Source organism: Akebia trifoliata, chromosome 10, assembly GCF_017979445.1.
Source record: "Akebia trifoliata isolate Shusen 1 chromosome 10, ASM1797944v1, whole genome shotgun sequence".
Classification (NCBI taxonomy): Eukaryota; Viridiplantae; Streptophyta; class Magnoliopsida; order Ranunculales; family Lardizabalaceae; genus Akebia; species Akebia trifoliata.
Window position 1 is genome coordinate 6,139,551 of NC_141384.1, and position 12,514 is coordinate 6,152,064.

General features: G+C 35.1%; 1 protein-coding gene and 1 pseudogene across 1 annotated transcript; one reads left to right on the forward strand and one right to left on the reverse strand.

Annotated features, from left to right (window-relative positions):
• The first annotated feature begins 799 nt into the window (after nucleotides 1-799).
• On the forward strand, nucleotides 800-2,605 carry LOC147392969 (pentatricopeptide repeat-containing protein At4g35130, chloroplastic pseudogene; annotated as a pseudogene).
• Nucleotides 2,606-6,533: 3,928 nt separating this feature from the next.
• Nucleotides 6,534-7,913, reverse strand: LOC147392970 (protein ENHANCED DISEASE RESISTANCE 2-like). Its single transcript, XM_086456062.1, has one exon. The coding sequence runs from the start codon at nucleotides 7,770-7,772 to the stop codon at nucleotides 6,801-6,803; it is 972 nt and encodes a 323-aa protein (XP_086312188.1). The 5' UTR covers nucleotides 7,773-7,913; the 3' UTR covers nucleotides 6,534-6,800.
• Between the last annotated feature and the right edge of the window lie 4,601 nt (nucleotides 7,914-12,514).

The following is a 12,514-nucleotide window of genomic DNA, read 5'->3' on the forward strand; positions in this document are numbered from 1 at the left end:
AATGAATATAAAATATTTAAAATAGTAATAACAATAAAATAAAATAAATTAAGGCAATTATCGTCCACCTTATGTCATGTTCTAATCCATAAATAATTAAAATATACTCTTTTTTTTTTTTTTTTTTTTAGGGTTCGATTTTAAAATTGGTTCGGTTCAATACAAGTTTTGAATCAAGAACCAAACCAAATTGACCGGTTCTGCATTTTCTCAACCCAGAATCGTACTACAATTTGTTCCAAACCGAATCAAAGCAATTGGTTTGGTTTGGTTCTCGCTTAGAACCGGATCCATCAAATTTTCAAAAGTAATTTGCCATTTTTAGTTTATTAGCTTTTTTTTTTTTTTTCTTCCCCTTCTTTTCTGCTTCGTCTCCTTCTTCTACTTCGCCGATATTTCGACTCTTCTTCATGGATTTTTATCACATGGTCGCCACACCATCCTATTTAATCTACACCGACGCATTCCTTGCATCTCAACCGTTAAATTTCCATCTCTACTCCACACCCATCACCTAACTACCCAACATCAGCATCAAACCATCTGTCCTTCCATCATAACTTCATGCACAGACCTTCAAACACTCAAAAAAATTCACGCTCTCTTGCTCTGTAACGGATTCAAACTCATCTCCATTGCTCCCAAACTAATAACCCAATATGCCAATTTCGAGGATCTCGGTAGCGCTCTTTCGATCTTCAAGGCCTTATCAGAACCCGATACATTCTTATGGAATTTAATCATAAAAGCCCATGTTGATTCTGGTCTATTTGATTATTCTCTTTTTCTTTATCGACAAATGCGAGAATCATTTGTTCCATCCGATAATTTCACATTTCCGTTACTTAACAGAGCGATTTCTTCACTTCCGAATCATTTCCGGTATGGTGAAATGGTTCAATGTCTCGCAATTCACATGGGTTTTGCAGAAGATTTATTTTTCTGTAATTCTTTGATCGAATTGTATGCGAAGAACTGTTCAATCGATTCTGCTCACCAGGTTTTCGATGAAATGGGTGAGAGAGATTTGGTTTCTTGGACATCAATGATTTCAGGTTATGTTTGTAGTAGAGATATTGTTAGTTGTTTTAGATTTTTCCATAAAATGAGAATGGAGAATTTGGATCCTAATTCGGTGACCATTGTAGTAATGTTGCGAGGGTGTTCTATGAACGAAAATGTGGTTCAAGGGAGGGAACTTCATGGTTATGTGATCAAGAAAGGGTTTGAGAGCAATGGGTCTGTGCAAAATTCGTTCTTGAAAATGTACACTAAGATGGGTAGTTTCGAAGATGCAGAAAATATTTTCCATAAAAATTTTAATCGAGATGTTGTTTCATGGAATATCATGATTTCCGCTTATTCGATGAAAGGAGACTATGTAAGGGTAGCTGAGAGCTTCATTAAAATGCAAACTGAAGTATTGCCCGATCTTAAGACATTAACTTTGGTTATCTCAGCGTTTGCCAAGTCCGGGTATCTTCTACAAGGTGAGAAAATTCATGGTTTTGCAATAAAAACTGGACTCCACGACGTTGTATTACAGACTTCTCTACTAGATTTTTATGCCAAGTGTGGAAAAATGGGAGCATCTGTCCAATTGTTTAAAGAAGTTTCTCAAAGAAACAGCATTACATGGAGTGCTATGATGTCGGGTTTTGTTCAAAATGGGTATTTCAAAGAGGCAATCGAATTGTTTCGACAAATGCAAATTGAAGATTTGAAACCCAGGTTTGACATCTTAAGAAGCCTTGTTCTCATGTATACTTACTTGGGTGCTCTTCGATTGGGTAAAATGGTTCATGGCTTTGTGATTAGGAGTATATTTTTCGTCACTGAAGAAGATAATACATCCATGGAAACATCTGTCCTAAACATGTATGCAAAATGTGGATGCATTGTTTCTGCTCGAAGGTGTTTTGATCGAATGGTTATCAAAGATGTCGTAGCATGGAGTTCAATGATTGAGGGCTATAGTTCTCATGGGCTGAGTCTTGAAGCTTTGAAGCTTTTCGATTGGATGGAAGAGGAAGGAGTTGAACCAAATAGTGTCACCTTCTTAAGTCTACTCTCCGCTTGTAGCCACTGCGGCCTTGTCAATGAAGGTTGTAGGATTTTTAATTACATGAGAAGGAAATTCGGTATAAAACCGGATTTAAATCACTACACTTGCATGGTAGATCTTCTAGGCCGATCGGGCAAGCTTCAAGAAGCCCTAGAAATAATTGAAAAAATGGTCATTGAGCCCGATAGTCGGATTTGGGGTGCTCTTCTTGCTTCGTCTAGGGTTTATTCGGATGGTGAACTTGGTGTATATGCGGCACATCGTCTTTTAGAGTTGGAACCTGATAATGTGGGTTATCAAACTTTGTTAAGCAATGTCCATGTTAGTGCTGCGAGATGGACTGAAGCTGAATCTGTGAGAGAAATCATGAGTGGGAGGGATTTGAAAAAGAAGCCAGGGTGGAGTTGCATTGAAGTAAGAGGGGGGCTTCATGGTTTTGTTGCTGGAGATGGATCACATCCTTGGGCAAGAGAGATTTATGAGATCTTGAGATGTTTGAGTAGGACTGTTGAGGAATTTGGGTACATTTTACATAGATGAATTGATTGATTAGCTACTTTAATTGATGAGTAGAGATTAGGCGAAAAAGGGTTACAAGAATGGTTTTAATCTCAAGTAAGACCAAGATGATTAGAGTGAGTCCTGTAAGTTGATTATCTAAATGAATCGACAATAATCCAAGTTGTTTGTCTGATATTTTGAAAATAAATTTTGTGTTTTGATGTTTTTCTCATATAAATATAACTTATATATAAATAACTAAAATAAAATAAAAGAGAAGAGAAGAAGATAAGAGGGAATGGACTGTCAAATTCCTCTTCGTAGCAATTGCATATAGGGAATCAGGATCATGGTTTTAAAATTGGGTTTAGCTTCTCGTCCATGCCAGATACCGAGTTGTCTCGGACAAGTTTTCCGATACATTTGAGATGTCTTGTTCAAAAATGAACGTGGGGTTTTAAATCTCGTCCCAAAAATTGACATATACAACCATCTCGGCCAGTTTTGAAACCATGATCAGGATTCTTCATTGGGTCAATTTAGGACCAATCTCATGATGATCATAGATGACCTAGAACCAATCTATTAAGAATCAGATCAGACCCTTAGCGGATCTCAATAGTAGGATCCAAATGCATTTTAATAACAATCAGATCAAACTTAATTTGATCTACAAAATATAAATTAATCAAATTTCATATATATAAACAAATATATAATATAATTTATATAATTCCCTTATGGTTCCAATAAGTTATCAAATCAAATCATCAGATCGGTCCCTTATTGAAATCTAAATCCTCGATCCAGATTCAACATTAATGGATCCTACTAGGGTCTGCTCCAATCCATTGATAGCCCTACAGACTGCCCAAAAATTTCCCCTTCAATATCACATCCATTTTAAATAAAGAACACCTTTGTAAATGACTTTTATACTGATAACTAGGAATTTTAAACTTGTAAAGATTGATGAAATATGTGGCCTAATTTAATTGTGGGGGAACAAATAAGACTTAACTAGTAACCTAAACCACACATACCAAGAAAGTCTAGATAAATCTTGTTCGTGGTACATCTCAAGATGGGATCATTCTCTGAATTTGACTTGTATTTCTCAGGGCATTTGATCATTTTCTGAATAAGATGTATTCTAACTTAAGAATCGAAGACTCTTTGACAGGTACCACATATCAACGCCAATAACAACAAATACAATCTCAAGATTTGTGTCTTTAATAATTTTTTTTCTTAATTTCATATAAATACATATAAATAAAATGTTTTAATCTTTTTTTATTTTAGAAGGTAGAATTTAAAAAAAAAATTATATTTTTTAAATTTTTTGAACATTGATGATTTGAAAATAAGGCATTTATTTAGATCGGATCGATGTCAAATTAAGGATGAAATGACATGAAATGTATCAGATTCGGCTCACATATTCATTAATCCATTCAGATCGGATCGGATCGGAGTGGTACTAATCGGTTACCAAGCTCGACAAGTTCATAGGTGAACAAAAGCTTTGATACTCTCATGATTTGGAGTTAAAAACTGAACTGTAAACTAATTGCTGAAATTTATGAAGGGCTTGAGGAGGTGCATGCAAATAATTTGCAATGCAAAAAAACTTTCAGAATGTAAATGCGTAACCAAACATCTGTAAATGATTTGTTTTGTACCAAGCAGGGATTAGATGTGAAATGTGGTGTATTCCTTTGCAGGAACAAAATTTTATACAAGTAATAGGGTCTAATATTCAGAAAGCTTTAGATTAAACTAATACCACCTATCAGTAATATGGTCTACCTACTCACATTTCTAAGAAATCTCTAATATTCAGAAAGCTTTAGATTAAACTAATACCAAGTAAGTAACATGTGCCTGACACCAAGGTATCCTGTGCCTATCGATAAAATAAAACATGTGCAGCGCAAGCGCATTCCCCTTGTTAATAATATAAACAACACCATATTACATAGTATTAGTCATTCAAACATTATAAACAACATTTTATATATATATATATATATATATATATATATACTAAATAAAGAAATGTATAAATTACTTTATTAGCAAGCAAAATGTATAAATTTAGTTTTTATTGCTTTAGTTGACTGCAAGAGAGGTTAAAACAACCCAAATTTTAATAAAAGCTAGAATGGGATGGTGAGGGTGAGGGTGGGGGTGAGGGGGCCAAAATAAGATAAATTACATCTGATAAAAAGTAAAATAAAACAACAAAATCATAAAATGTAACATAGAGCTGAAGATATGGTAAAATTGAGATAAAATCCGAAATAAATATATGATAAAAATCGATAAATATAATTTAGTCATTTACAATGGAGCACTTTGTTACAAGGGAAAAAACAAAAACATGTGAATCGTCGAAAATAACTGAACTTGGTGTAACAAGAAAAGATTTGAAGAAGCATACCTAACAGAAAATATAGGTCCGGTAGTTCAACAAAACTAGAATTCATGTTATCAAGAGTAACCAACTATAATCTCCACCCATCCATACCATATAGGATAGTATTCATAGTCACCATGTCAGACTACAGGATTAAAACAGCAAGGAGAAAACTTCGGAAAAAACGGAGAAAACAAGAAAAAAAAATTATATATATTAAAAATTATATAAAAATATATTCATAATGTAATGTATTATACATTAAGACATTTATTCTAAGTTTACAATATATTTTTGAGCAAAAAAGAATATGTTGAATATCTACTTACGATAACATGTTCCCACATGTAATTATATATTTTATGGGATAAGAAAAAGTCTAACCATCAATGTATCTTTTAAGCAAAATAACACGGTATTGAAAGAAAAAAAAACAAAAACTATCACATCAAGCATTATCATCAAATCCTTCATTAACCAATGAACCAAAGAATTTCTATGGTGAATGCATTTTTTATGATTTCAAATAGGATTCATGAGCCTATATGAATCCTATTTGAAACAGTAACACATCAAAGTTCCCAGACACATTGTGTTTCACTGCTTTCTACTAGGTACGGGCATACTTGGCAAGTTTGCAGATGCTAATTAAAATACTACTCGGAATTGTTGTAGACTATTGACTTCCAAGAAGAAGTTAGGTTGTGAGAAGGAACAAAAAAAAAAGATACAAACTAAAAACGAGCACAAGCCTAGAACTACCAATTTGCCTAGTATGTTTACAAGTTGCCAAGCAAGAAAGCAATCAAACAAGAATGACAAGTGAACATGTCCATGAACGGTGGGTCTCTATACGTCAATACCTCCAAATTGGACTTCTCACACATCAATCTCCTCCCAACTAAATCCTTAAATCCCTCATTTATAACCAACTTTTCATATATAAGATAAGAAAGCTAAAGCATTCTATTCGAACAAAAACACAAGCCTAAGAAAAACCAAGTTGCCTAGCACAAGCAAGCAAGAAAGCAATCAAACAAGTATGCCCAAGAACAATAGATCTCTATACATCAATACCTCCTAATTGAACTTCTCACCCATCTTTCTCCTCCCAACTAAATCCATAAATCCCTCATTTATAACCAACTTTTCATATATAAGATAAGAAAGCTAAAGCATTCTAATTGAACAAAAACACAAGCCTAAGAACTACCAAGTTGCCTAGCACAAGCAAGTAAGAAAACAATCAAACAAGTATGCCATGTGAACATGTCCAAGAAGAATAGATCTCTCTACATCAATACCTCCTAATTGAACTTTTCACGCATCTTTCTCCTTCCAACTAAATCCCAAAACCCTTATTTATAACTAACTTTCTATATATAAGATAAGAAAGGTAAAGCCTCCTAATCAATTCAAATCAATAAGAATTTCATCAAACATATTTTAATAATTAACATTCAAAACCCAAATTACCAGATTAGATTATTAACAAAAAGAGAGAAAATATTCCACTCCATGTCTCCATCTACAACTAATACAGAGTGAAAAGAAATTGATATGGCCATTGATTAATCTATATTTTATATATAATGTGCTTAGCTATATAATTTCCCAGAAGAATTCTAAATTTATTTCTCTCATTTTAGACATATTAGAGCCAGAAAATTTTAAAAAAGATAAAAAAAAAACATTAGAAAAAGAACCGATAATGGGAAGAAAAAAAATTTAATCCCCAATTAAAGTTACTATCTACAATGACCAATTAACCCCCTAAAGGAGAAAAAGAAAGAAGAAACCCTAACCCTCACGTTAATCTCCTTCTTCGTCATCTCTTCCAGATTTCGAACCCTCCGTGTGTTCATGATGATGGTTCACCTTCGACAACCCTAACCCTCTACAACTACTCTTCCCACACTTCCCACTAACGCCCGTTAACGGCGCCGTTGCCTCTGTTACCATCGTCTCCACAAACGTCGCTGACGACATCTGCATATGCGCAACCCTCACAGCTCCCAACAACCTCTCTGGCAACTCCTCGTCCGTCTGCGACTCCACCAAAAAACCCATATCGACCGAAACGGCCGTTACGTATTTTAACGCCAAATGTAAAATCGCACTCGCGATCGTAGAACTTCCGATATCTACGTCAATTTCCAGATAATTCTCTCCTCTGTGATAATTACAAGTCAAAGCTTTTCCCAATAAACAAGCTGAGTGATTACCTACAGTAGCCTTAACGATCCACGGTCCTTTAACGATCCGATTCACGATCTTGAACCGCTGATTTCGGAACGCGTCATCTCCGTGTATGAATCGGTAGAATAACGATCCGACTGGGATTGGATCATCCGTAGCGAAGTAGAACACTGCACTGTGATTCTCTCTCCCTGGAACTTGAAGATTTACAGCAAAGATGAAGGTTTTGAGGGATTTTCCTCGAGATTGTGATCTTCTAAGCGCGTTTGCGACTCGGTTATCGGATCGGGCGAGTACGTTTTCAAGTTTTGACGTGGATCGGAGCCAGTCGACTCCAGCAGGTTTGAGGAGCCAATCTCCAGATGGAGACTTTTGTTTCTTCGTGAAGAAGTTTTTACTGCGTAGAGGGAAGAGATCACCTGGTGGAGAAGCCCAGCCGTTGGATCCTGTGTGGAGATCCACATGTTTCAAAGATCCACTGTTGATCACCTCGTCTCTCCAATTATTGCTGTAATCATCAGATTTCGAGCAGATTTCGTCAGATTCGTCGTCAGATTTCCGGTGCTTCAACTTCGTCGTACACATTTTCCGTCCACGTATCTCTCTCTTGAGTCTCGTCTCAGTGACAGACTACTTATTGTGAAGAACTGGAGCTCTATTTAGGTGGAAACAGTTCGGCCTTTCAGGATATAAGAAAGCAACCCCTGATTTTCGGAGAAATTACGAGAAGCACTAATCTTTAGTTCAGCCTTTAATGACCAAAATACCCAACCGTGTCGAAGAAAATATATCTCCCTAATGATGAAAATACCGGACTCCCTCGTTTCCAGGAGCCTTGCATTTGATATCGTGTGAAGTTCGATACCGAGTTACCGACATTCAATATGCCACGTGTCATTTGAAAGTCGTTCGATCAGTTTGAGCGTAGAGAATAGATTGTATAAGGGCAAATATGTCTTTTCACATGCTATTATTTTGTTTATTTAATGTCAAAAAGGGTAAGAGGTTAGAAAATTAATTGGAGCACTGGTTTAAAACAAGGAAATTTGGACGGTTCAGGTTCGACGAGTCAACCGTTGGGTCAAACCCAACTGACCCGTGACATCAGCCAACCCAATCTCCTCACCTAATCTCTTGAATTTTGACATGAACTAGCTTTTGATTTATTTGACATAAACGTTCTTTGTTACAAAGTCGTACTATTAATACCTCTCTTTGCAAAACATTCATTTTTGTATGAAAATAGGTGAGCTATAATTTTTTTTTTTTTCAAATGATGACCCCCACTTTAATAAAATGTGATGAATGCACACAGTTTGGCGTGGATGGATGGGCGGCTGACATGATAAGAGCAAAGAATCATAGATCTTTGCATCAAGATACACAGGAGAAAGATGTGTGAATGTGTGCTCTTACCACATCAGTGAATACGCACAGCTGACATGATAAAGGCACAAAATTATAAATCTTTTTCATCAAGATACACAAGAAAAAAAGATGTGTGAATCTGTGCCCTTATCACATCAGTGAATACGTGGCTGACATGATAAAGGCACAGAATCATAGATCTTTTTCATCAAGATATACAAGAAAAAAGATATGTGAATCTGTGCCCTTACCATATCAGCCGCAGTCTCAACCACATGCATTTATTATCATTCTTGGACTTCTGTTTTTTTCTTAAATCTTATTAACGTGTGTCTTAAAGGCACGCGTCAAAATGCACTAAATACACTTTGGAAATTGGGTTTTATATCAAAATTGCCCTTAAAAATTATTTTTTATCAAAATATCGTCAGTATCCAATTTTCAAAGTTTATTATTGCATTTTAACACGTGCCCTTAAGGCACACGTTAACAAACCCCTTCTTTAAAGGAGTTGTCACTCAGACCTTTCACCATCACATGGGGTCCAATTTCAATCTTCATAATTTTTATTTGGTGAAAAGTTTGATCATGATATCAAATTTGGATATAATTTACGTAATTCAATAATCAAGTTCATAAAAATTTTAATAAAATATCAAAAATAATAAAATCTTTGTTTGTTCTCTTTATAATTTTTTTTTTTGTTTTTTTTTTTTTTGGGTACCACATATTGGTTTACTGATTTTGCATAAAGCTCAATGTTAGATCAATCTATTATTATGTTAGGTGCTTAATTGAAAAAGCCATATGTGGAGGGATGAATTCCCACCTTGGGGAGAATCCTTCGTACAAGAAATCTAAACCATAAGATAGTCCCCGACCTTTGAGTGAGGAGAGTAGTCGGGGAATTACGTGGTTGTAAGCATAAAGAGTAAAGTCGGGGTAAGATCTTATATAAGAAAAGACAAGTTGAATCAAATTCGTGATTAAGCTGGATTCATAAGAGAATAAAGGAGAAAAGAGAGGAAACGTTGGGAGGAAGAACTATATTCTACACTTTATAAAAGGCCAATCAGCCACCAACGAAAGGCATGAGAAATTCGAAACACCTATAGCTTTATAAAAAACTACTCTATGGGATAACTTTAGCATCAAAGGCTCTCTGGTATAGGTTCCCCTAGGGATATCTTGAGAAGTTGTGACAACGATTTGCAATCGTTGAATTGGGAATCTCAAGGTAGAGAGCTGGCTAGTCAACGTTGTTCTTGAATTCATTTCTTTTTACCCTCCCACAACAATTATACATTCCCTTATCTCAAAAATCCTAAACCTTATATCTACATGTAGGTATAAATAAATGCAAGATACCAAAATGCACCTTAAATAACCTTCCTATGCAAGTTAGAAACAAATACCAAAGAACTTCATTAGCTACATCAGTTGGTCAATGTTTAAGTTGTAACTTGGGCGGGCAAAATCCGAACTTGATGGATTCAACCCGATTGTGAATCAGGTTCCTTCTAAGCAATCTCCCATTTAGTTATGTTTTTTTTTTTCAATTAAAGTATTATTCTCTGTATTATTAAACTATTTTGAGTAATACACGTATTTTGAAGTTTAAAAAGAATAAAACATGTTTTTTAATGCATTTTACAACTTTTACTAATTTTTATAAAACTAGGTAAAAAAAATGCTATTGTAAGTTGTGACATGTAACACATGTCGACTTTGATGGGTCCATGTTTACAAAATTTGAAGGAATCCACCATTTTAGGTGACAAATAATGACATGGTCCTCTACATTTAAGTGAGAATACACCTTCATTTTTCAAATTGAGGATGTACTCCTTGACTTTGGTCTTTTTTCATAAACCAATGGAACAATAACCGAAATGCCCTCATTATCACCACCGTCGTCACTATATTATCACCATCACTGTTAACATCACTATCATATTAATGAATTTTTTAAATAAGATGGATAAAACACATATGAAGCATATGCCACATATTTTTCATTTATCGGATTTTTACAATCTAAAATCGAATAAAACTCGAAATTTTCAAGTATAGAATTTTGTCGTATTTTCAATTGCAAACAAGAGTCAGGTTTTGACACAATTAGCTAGGGTTCCGACTCAGGCAAAAAGAATTTTGACCGAATCAAATCAAGTTGAGAGCTATAATTATTACTAAATAATCTACTACTAATGAGAAATGAGCCAACCCATCAACATGACTGGGTTGGGTTTGGGTTGAGCATTATATGCCCAAGGTTGGATTCGACATGGATAAGGATTTGGTGTTTATCAAGTGTGGGTTAGGCAAGAGCTAGCTTAGTTAGTAAAGTCTTTGAGTGATGATACTAAAAACTAGAGCTCATATCCCGCAGACACCGAGTTACTGAAATCATTAAAAACAAACTTACCTATATAAATATATAAATAAATAAAAATTGGGTTGGACACATGTTGATCCCCAACTTGGCCCAACCCGTCTGAGTTGCAGCTCTAGTCAATGTGCACCATTAATCTCCAAAGGACAACGCTAAAGTAACATTTAAAATGTACATCATAGGGGGTATTTCTGGCGTGGATGTGTATCAGAACCATAGATGCCTTCATCAAGATCTCACTTGTGTCTTCATGACAAGCATCTATGGTTCTGACACACATCCATATCATAAATGTTCCCCACGATATATATTTCAATGTTACTCTAGCATGACTCATCTCCAAAAGATGGTTTCTTTCACCGATTCATAGGGACAGACCCAGGATTTTGCCCATATGGGGCAACCAAGAGTAGGAAAAAAAGAGTTGTGGGGACAATTAAGAGTGAAAAAAAATATTTGTGGGGGGCACTAAAAAGTGAAAATTTTGTGTGGGTGCAATAATAGCAGATTTTTTTTATCTATCACTAATATTTGTGACAATAACTCATTAATCCAAAGACTTTGAAAATTCTTGTAAGGCCACACAAAACCATTGTAAATCTGCACATGACGGTTCAATCTACTTTTTACATAAACACAATATTAGAATTTAAACAAGGAACAAAAAAATTTCCATCTAATTTGACTTTTATATCAATGGCACTAAATTAGATTTCAATATGTGGGAGAACACAAAAGACAGCTAGATTGAAATAACAAAACTAAAGAGGACTATCAATGGTTTCAAAACCTGTCCAAGACCAATTTTTTAGATGAGATTTAAAACCCAACATTCATTTTTGGACTAGACATCTCAAATGTATTAGAAAACTTGTCCAAGACTATTCGATATCTGGCATGGACAAGACAAGACATGAGACGGAGTTTTAAAAGCATGAGACTATCTATGCTGATCCACTTGATCCATACCCGATTCAGACCCAATTAGGTACGAATCCACCCATTCTGATACGCAAAAAACACGCAGGCTTTTGAACTGGTGGATCACCTATTTCCTGTGATCCTGACTCGTGACTCGTGATCAGCACGCATGAGTATGAGGGATTCGTGGCGTACGTTTCTTTGTTGTGTGCACATCAGAGTAAAATGACCTAAATGCCCCAAATTCAGGTTCATATTTCCCCAGCAAAGCTTCACCACTGAGATTTCTAGGTGGAATTGTGATCCTAGACTTCCAGCCATACACATTGTCTTTACTGTCCTCTCTAAGGAAGACTCCACCCTCGGGTATCTTTTAACATCTCTGCTCTTTAATTTCTCTCTGGCACAAACAACTATTTATGTATGGGTTTTGTCAATAAGTACACTTTGGAAATTGGAGTCAAGTGTATTTTTTAAAGAATATTTTTGGTACAAAATCCAATTTTCAAAGTGTATTTGTTTAATGTGTATTTCTCTACTATTACAATGACACAAGGTGGAGGAGAAATGGCGCTTTTTATATTTAAATTTAATTTAATATAATTAGGATAATTAATTTTCGTCAAAAATTAATTAGTTTTAA